The 8,615-nt window shown below is 30.0% G+C and overlaps 1 protein-coding gene across 1 annotated transcript; it reads right to left on the bottom strand.

Moving 5' to 3' along the window:
* LOC111284534 (rhamnogalacturonan I rhamnosyltransferase 1-like) lies at positions 1-4,048 on the bottom strand. The gene is made up of 8 exons (XM_022873218.2): positions 3,223-4,048; positions 2,843-2,910; positions 2,603-2,691; positions 2,285-2,450; positions 1,824-2,113; positions 1,527-1,731; positions 1,274-1,431; positions 1-835 (listed from the first exon to the last, which is right to left on the bottom strand). The coding sequence occupies exons 1-8, from the start codon at positions 3,524-3,526 to the stop codon at positions 589-591; spliced, it is 1,527 nt and encodes a 508-aa protein (XP_022728953.2). The 5' UTR covers positions 3,527-4,048; the 3' UTR covers positions 1-588.
* Between the last annotated feature and the right edge of the window lie 4,567 nt (positions 4,049-8,615).

The following is an 8,615-nucleotide window of genomic DNA, read 5'->3' as shown; positions in this document are numbered from 1 at the left end:
TCAATCCAAAATGTCAAGTACCTGCCATTTAATTTACAAGATAAGTGTAGTAAAGTTGATATTCAATGCTTTCAACCATTCCTCTCGCATTGATGGGGCCATAGTACTAAAAAGAGATACAATGGTTCGTGTAAGGCATGACGAGATAAATTCTGGAATGTGATATATGCTAGAAACTAACTACATTGTAAAGTAATCTAAAAGAAACAAAAAAAAAAAAAAATGCAAGAAGGGTGAGGGATTAACTTTTCCATAAATCCAGTCTCGGTAATCCAGATTTATACTTGCATCCGTCTTGTGTACAAACAAATGTTGATCTGATGTTACCCTCTAGTGGCAGGGCAGCTCTTCTATACGCGCATCTGATTATTTGCATATATTAAAATTTGTGTCCCCCAGCTGCTTTGCAATATCCTCAGGCTTTTCTTCGGGCGCTACGGTCCCCAATCATCTCCACAATTGTCTCCTTGGAAGAAAACCTTCATTGTCGTCATGCTTGTGTAAAGAAACTACCTTTTGGTTTCAGGTATGATGCCTAGCACTCTAGAAAAGAACACTGATAAACATCACAATCGCCGGAGAGAAGGATTACGAGCTACTTAGTTGACCATATAATGGTTGCAAGCATTCTTCTGGGTTGGCATAGAAGTAATCCTCTTCTTTAGGCCTGTCAGGGATCACTGACCTTTTAGTCGGTTGCCCCTTGCGGCTTTCATGAGATTCCTTCACAGCATCCGAGAACTCATTCCAACTTAGAGATCCACTATTGTACTGGTCTATCAGATCAACCAAAAGCCTTCTGTCCAATAAAATTGTCTGCTTGAACCCTAGATATCTGAAGGAGCATTCAACTCTACAATTGTTACATTATGGCAAATAACTTTAACTATGAAAAACAAGAGCATACACTAGAACTATTACCACTCGGAAAAGAAACATCACAAAAAGCACTCTAAAAAAAGGGTAGTTGTAACTTTCCTTAGTTCATGTTGCAACCATTTGAAACACGAAAAATAAAGATTCCTGAATCTAAGAAAAAAAATGGGTGGAAAAAGAAGAAAGAAAAAATTTGGCAATGATTTTGCTGCTAAAAATAAACAAACTATTGTGCCCTTTTAATGGTGGAGAAAAAAATGGGGATTTTAAAGCAGGTAAAGTTGAATTTCCAAAATTAGTCATCTCATTCGAAGGCAAAAGGACCATTGAATCATTTAATAGTTGCAAGAAAACCTTTCTGAACGTATTAAGAGCAAAACTATCAGCAGAACAGTACCTGCGGTGGCCTTCAACAACTTTAGCCATGTTTCCATCATACGTAGGAATAAAAATATCACTCTCCAATGAAACAAGATAATCTAATGCTGCCATCTGGGATGAATGATTTTGAAAAAACCTAAGGTCAGATGGCTCCAATAAAGTCTCCTTTCTAACCTGTTTTAACAAACAAAAGGCCAATTACTGATACAGGAGAAAAAAAAAAACCTAATCATTATTTCATTGAGTTTGCTGAACTTCTACCTACTTACCAATTTTGGATAAGCTGCAGCAAGACTTGCCATTCTCCTGCCTCCACCATATATTTCACCAGCTGCAATATAGATTTGGTAACTGTTATCAATGTCCAGCGCCTTCAAAATAAGGGCAGTTTCCTCAGGCGTCAAAGGGCACAAACCATCTTTCCTTTTCAAGTCAGAATTTACTATTTTTTCTTTCCACCAGGGATAAGCATATCTGCCAAAATGGTTGTGTGAGGAGAGTGAGATTAAAGTTTAAAATTTACGCATGCTGGTCAATAAATTGTTGAAGATGCATGTACAGCTCACCTCATTCTTGTCAACTCCTCCACCTCCTCATTGTTGCAACCTTGGGTACAGCCAGAAAATGCCAACATGTCCATTTCATATCTAAGGTGAAGTACTATAAAAGGACCATTTTGCCTCAGAAGTTTAATAACTCGTTTACCCAACTCTTCTATCTGAGAAGTGAATCTCAGAGCACTAAAATTTACACGACATCGCAGCTTCTGAATATCTAAAGGCTGCCCATTGTTGGCAAGTCGAGTATCAGTTCTATTCAAATGTACAACTTTATACTTCTGTATCAGAGGAAGAATCTGCATGAATAGAGCACAAAGCATAATCGTTTAAGAGGAGTCTTGGAGGAAGGAAAAAAACTGGGAAAACAAAAAAACATTTCAAAAGGGAAGAAAAAACCAAGCTAAATTATAGTAAAGTCTAAAAAAGCTCTAGGTGCCTTAAAGACCTGGTAATGACAAAGAATTGACCTGCTTATAGTAGTAGGATATATCAGACCAGCTAATTGGTGGCATGGAATACACCTTCCCCATTTCCACTCTCCTCTTAAGCCTAGGAGGCAGCTCCTTCAATATACGAACCTCATCTCTCAGTGATGTAATGAAATGATCCACATCAAATATATCTTGAAATTCACTGCCATATCAATTAAAAGCATATTTACAGGTATGTAAAAAATATCATCCCAGTTGAAAAAATACCAATATATTTCAGACCATCCTTTCCAAATCTATACATACGCAATAACCAATAGCTTCAATCATATGAGCAAAGCTTAGATAACACACCTGGGATCAGCCCAGAAGGACGTTTTATCCAGCTCGGGGACTATAAGTGTGACATTCAAATATCTTGCAATGGTAACCATGTCACAAATCTGTCAAGCAGACCCCAAAAAAATGAAAGAACATGGCATCAATTTCCACAAAGATATACACCACGAAAACAACTGAAGAACCTACATAATCTAGAAAGAAGCCAAAAAAAAAAAAAAAACTAGATTTGGTGTCCTTGGCTAGAGCACTCACTGCAGCTCGCATTTGATTGAGACCTCCATTGCATGAAACCATCAAATAACCATTGTTCTTATATACCCCTAATGGCAACAAACAAAACATCATAACTATTTAGAATCTAAATTCCATAACCAGAAAAATATACAGCACGTACCAATTATCCTTAAATGAAGGTAAAAATAACAATATATTCGTATAAAAGTAAATCCCTTATGAAAAATTCAACGATACCCAATTTCAAGCAAACTGACATGTTGTAAACATTGGTGGGCATCAAATTTGATACAAATTTAAACCCCATCAATATATCAAATGAAATTCACGATGGGAATTTGCGAAATCGTTAACAGAAAGAGTTGAAAATCATCAAGAGAGAGAGAGGAGAGAATTACTTTTGGGAGGAAGCACACGGGCGGGAACGGAGGGGACTCTGTCTTCGATGACGGAAAAGGAAGAATCCTGGTGAGAAAAACAGGAAGGCCAACCTTTAAGGACGCGTGGTCCCCAGGTTTCTCCCAAGGCCGTTAATTGTACGATGCATGTCCAAAGCAACACCGACGTGGTGGCGCGTATCATCCACAGCTTCATTCTCGAGTTCTTCAACTTCTCCACTCTCTCCCCTCCTCCTCCTCCTCCTCCTTTCATTACCCCCATTCTTGTCCCTCCCTTTTTCCCTTTCCCTTCAACACTGCACATTTCCAGCAACAACCTCAATCTCCACTCTCCTCCTCATCCCCTCAATACGACACCGCTTCGATCCTTTCAAATTCTATCAATGCAGGTTGATTTTCAGAAAATTTGCATCCAATGTAGTAACCTAACAGAATCTTCGAGATCCGACAAATTCCAAAAATACAACAAAATATAACTCAAAATTAATTAAAAAATACAGTTTTTTCTTCTTCTTCTTCCCAAATGAAACTTAACAACTTAAACAAGTCCAATCCAATAAAAACTAATTTTTTAAAAAAAAGAAAAAAAAAACTCTTCCTCCTCCCCGGCGATCTAATCACTTTCCCGGCGACAAATTGTCGTGGAGTCGCCGTTGAAACCCGTGCCTGCCTTCAAGTAAAAGCCAATCAAGAGAATGAGAGAGAAAGAGAAAATTTAGAGAGAGAACAGATTTAGAAATGATAATATAACGCCGTGCAATTGCCTAAGCTTTTACAGCGCTGGCTCGACAGCGAGAGGGGATGCGAGCCGTACACCGTTGGGTGTACTTTTTTAACCATGGTTTACGAATCCAAAGGCTTTGTTGACTAGGGTTAGGTGTTGACTACACTCCATGGTTAACTCAATTTCAAGTTTCAACCAATAAATGCCAGCCAGCTTAGGTAATGTCTGACCGGGCCCAAGTTTTCTCCTACGTGGCGCCATCTCAGTAACGTTCGTTCTTGATTGCCGTTAGCTTTTGGATGGTGTGCAGTCAATTGTCGATACGCCGACAATATATCGCGAGAATTTCATGACAATTTTTTGAGAAAATTACGGAGGCTCATTTCATTTGATAAGAACATTAAATTTTCTGCACTGATAAATGGGTGTTTTATATATTTTTTTTTAATTATTCAAAAAAAATTTATATTATATCTATTTCTAATTAAATATATATAAAGTTAAAAAATTATTATATTATAATTTGTATCAATATCATTTAAATATATAAAATATTTTCGTATCAAATTCATATTTAATTATTGTTAATTTTAAATTATTTTTTTATCATTTTTATATTATATTATTGTGTTATTTTTAAAATTATTAAAACTATATTTTTTTAAACAAAGAAAATAAGAAATTGCATTAGTACTTGAATCAAATTCGTTGTTATATTATTATTTTTTTAGCATATAAATGCATTTATATATTCAAATTAAATTAAATTTGTTAGTTTTATTAGGTCCACATTGTTGTTCCTTGTAAGTTTGTTCATTGAAATGGTTCTACGACTTCCTGAATTGTATGTTTCAACCACCTCTTCACTTTTACCTGCTTCAATTTTTGAAAACAACTTTTTTTGTTTTGCTAATTTTCTATTATCATCTTCTTTTTGAAGTTAGTATCATTTAAAAAAAATTATTATCTATATTAATATTGTCTCCTAATAGTTTAGAAACTCGAAAACGTGTGTCATGCGATTGAGAAAATATGACATTCAAAGTAAAAAATAATCATATCCAATCATTATTAATATCTTGACTTAAATCTCAAAATATTTCAACAAATAAATATAAATAAATTTAATTATGCAAGAAAAGTTTATATATAAGGATCATAATAATTTAGATCAGATCAAATTCGGTTTGATTTTTTATGCATAATATTATAAATTTTTAAAATTTAATTTAAATTTAAAATAATTTTTTTAAAAAATTGATTCAATTCAAAATAAATTTTATCGGTTCGATTTAATTTATTGATTTTAAATTTTAAATTTTTTATATATTTTTTAATATTATTTTTAATATATTCAATAGATTTATATATAAACTAATATTTTTATTTTATAAAAATTTAAAATATATATGAAAATTAATAAAAATATATAATTTAATTTTTTTTAACTTTTCATATTTTGATCTAAAATTCAACTCGAATTTAATATTTATATTTAATATCTAAATTTAATATAAATTAAATAAAAAATTAATATAAATCAAATCAAATATTATAATTTTGAATCAATTTTTAATTTTTTTAATTTTTTTATCCCTAATTTTAGAGTGTTTAGTTCAACTAATAGATAAATATATCTCTTAGCTTAAAAAGTTGAATCTTTTATAATTTAGTTGATTTATGTTATTATTTTAAAATATTAAGATTCAATATATTTTATATTTATAATTTTTTTATTTTTAAACTACGTCTCCTTCAAAAAAATTCAATTTTTTTTTTTTTTGTAAAATCTAAAGAAAAAACAGTTAAGATGTAAAAAAAAAAAAAAAAAAAGAGAGAGAGAGAGATTCATCGTACAAACCAAACTTAATGCCATTTATAACCCGAGGACAACCATTAATTGTTATCGAACCCAAAAAGTTAAGGAGTAATTGATTTGGTCCCTGTATCTTTAGTGATTAAAAGTATTTGAAAAAATATCAAAAATTTAATTTTGAATCAATTTTTTTTTATTTGTATTAAAATTTTATCCTTTTGGTTTAACAAAAAAGAAAATTTGATTTGTGATTTGAGTTTTGGATTCAATGTTCTAAAAACTTTTGTTAAAATTATTATATTACATAATATTTTCAAACATTTTAAATTATTATCCTAATTATCAATTACGACATTTGATGCATGAATATATTACTATAACTATCATCTCGTGAAAATATTTTTAAGAATCTTATTAGAAAATTGAAATATTTTTTTGGCTTTTTTCTCTTTTAACAAAAGCAAAATAGTTTGTAAAGTAATGCTTTTCATGCTTTAAAAAAGTGTTTCTAAAGTAATAAAGGCTCGTTATTGTTTATCAAGTATTAATTAGGATGACATGTATATTTATTAATATAGTTTTGATAATTATTAATAAGTGATTGATTTAATCAGTTAAGATCATTTTTTTTTATGAAAAAATTTTGGGTTCAAGTTTTGTCAGTGATTTTTTGTAAGGATTATTTAGAATGTACGACCTGTAATTATCTATCTTAGATTATCAGATACGACATATTTATTGAAACTATTTATTCAAATCTCATAATAGATATGTTAGAAATTTGTTAGAAATTTTTTTTAGATTTGTTAGATATTATTGGATGGACAAAAAAACTTACAAAAGAATAATTCTAAAAAAAATATGATTCTTAATAGATAAGTTTGACTTACAAGAGAATAATTATAAAAGAAAGAGAATTCTTAATAGGTAAGTTTAACTTATAGGAGATGAATTCTAAGAAAAAAAAGATTCTTAATAAGCAAGTTTGTATGGTTATAAATAGGTGAAATCTCTACAAGGTTTAATATGAGAATAAGATGTAAGAGAGTTGTAGGATTTTGTGGGATAGACACCCCATAGGAGTATTAAGGCTCTACATCTTATGAGTGTGTATATTTATTTGTGAGTTGACTAAAGAAAATTGAGAGGGTCCATATAGGTATGATGTATGAGAGCATATGAGTATGTGTTTGGTTATGTTGAAATGGTGCACAAGGGTTTGGGTTTATGTTTGTTTGGATTGAGAATACTCCATAGGATTAGAAGAGATTAACAGTGTCTTATGAGTATTGATTATTGAGTGAAGTTGATGATTTGATGTATGTTTGTAATTTTTTACAACTAATGGATATTGTTTCTCATCCGTGGACGTAAGTGGATTGGATCAAACCACGTTAAATTATTATCTCTTGTGTGTTTGATTTATTGTTTGGGTTGAGAATACTCCGTAGGACTAGAGGAGATTAAGAATGTCTTATGAGTATTGATTGTTTAGTGAAGTTGATGATTTGATATATGTTTGTAATTTTTTACAACTAGTGGATCTTATTTTTCATCCGTGAACGTAGGTGGATTGGATCGAATCATGTTAAATTATTGTATCTTGTGTGTTTGATTTATTGTTTGATTTTACTTCCGTCGGTGTGATTGGATTGCAGGCTTGTAACCCAACACATCTTGCAACTTATCTATCTTTAAATTTTTTCTTATCAAAAAAATATAATTTTGATAATTCATATATTTATATAATAAAAAATATTAAAAATTTATACATTCATATTATATTTTATATAAAAATTATATATTATAATTTATATTGTTATAAAAATATAAAATATATATTTTTAATTTTATTAATTTTATTTATATTTTTATTAAAATTTTAATTTATCATATTTATATATATTTTTTAATATTATTTTTACATCATGTTATCATATTATATTCAAAATTGTTGGGTCTACATTAATGAAATTAAAAAATTTATGGAAGATAAATTGAATAATAAATAAAAAAAGAAACCAAGAAGATGTGAGATATTTTTGGTTTTGCAAGAGAATACATGGTCAAGTTTTTCTTATGGCACATGTCTATCTAACCGAAAAAATTTTCCATTTCGAGAACATGTATTGACAACTGGCTGTCCTTTGGAGTCTTTTATGTGATTTCCCGTCAGTCTCCGTCAGAGTGTCGGTTGGCCGTTAAGACGGCGTTCGTGTGCCAGGTGTCAAAATCTGAACCTCTTTGACCCCACAGATTGCTTGATACCCGTCTTGGGCTCATGGTGATTAAGATGGTCGTGCCCACAGAAAGGAGATATATTTTAAATTATTTTAAATTTAACATTTGAAAAATATTTATTTTAACAAACAATTATTTTTTTCTAACGTTGCATGCAACATATACATTTTTATTACATGTGAAATATTCACGTCTTATTTCATATGTTATTCAATTTTTATTTTAAATATATTAGTGATCATTTTATGAAAATTTTATTTTCATTAATTTTAATCTAAAATCATTAAAAAAAAAACACAATGGCAAAATTCAATAAAATCAAAATAAAATGATAAATTCAATATTTATTTATATTACAGTGGCAATTTTGTTATTTTTCCTTTCATTTTTGTATAATATTCATTCAATTAATTTATATATCTCTTTCACTTTTTTTTTCCTTTGATTGGGCTTTTTTTAATCTTAATATAACATAACCTTTTGGTAGAAATAGGCATCACTCTATATGATTTAAAAAAAAAAAAAAGCAATAATAAATAATAATTCAAAGCCATAAAAAAAGTCTTAAAATAATTAAATGAAACTCCCTTAAAAATGACACATAATTGATTG

This window comes from Durio zibethinus, chromosome 17 (assembly GCF_047325235.1).
Source record: "Durio zibethinus cultivar Kanyao isolate XHJ-2024 chromosome 17, ASM4732523v1, whole genome shotgun sequence".
In the NCBI taxonomy this organism is placed as follows: domain Eukaryota; kingdom Viridiplantae; phylum Streptophyta; class Magnoliopsida; order Malvales; family Malvaceae; genus Durio; species Durio zibethinus.
The sequence above is the reverse complement of the archived record's forward strand: the minus strand, read 5'-3'. Positions and strand labels throughout refer to the sequence as shown.

What these genes read in the sequence shown, in the direction of transcription:
- LOC111284534 (XM_022873218.2), bottom strand. Translation starts at nt 3,526, where the DNA reads ATGTGCAGTGTTGAAGGGAAAGGGAAAAAGGGAGGGACAAGAATGGGG. An exon ending in TCCTTCTGGGCTGATCCCAG is followed by an intron (nt 2,451 to 2,602) that starts GTGTGTTATCTA and finishes TTGATATGGCAG; the next exon opens with TGAATTTCAAGATATATTTG. An exon ending in GTTGTTGAAGGCCACCGCAG is followed by an intron (nt 836 to 1,273) that starts GTACTGTTCTGC and finishes ATGCTCCTTCAG; the next exon opens with ATATCTAGGGTTCAAGCAGA.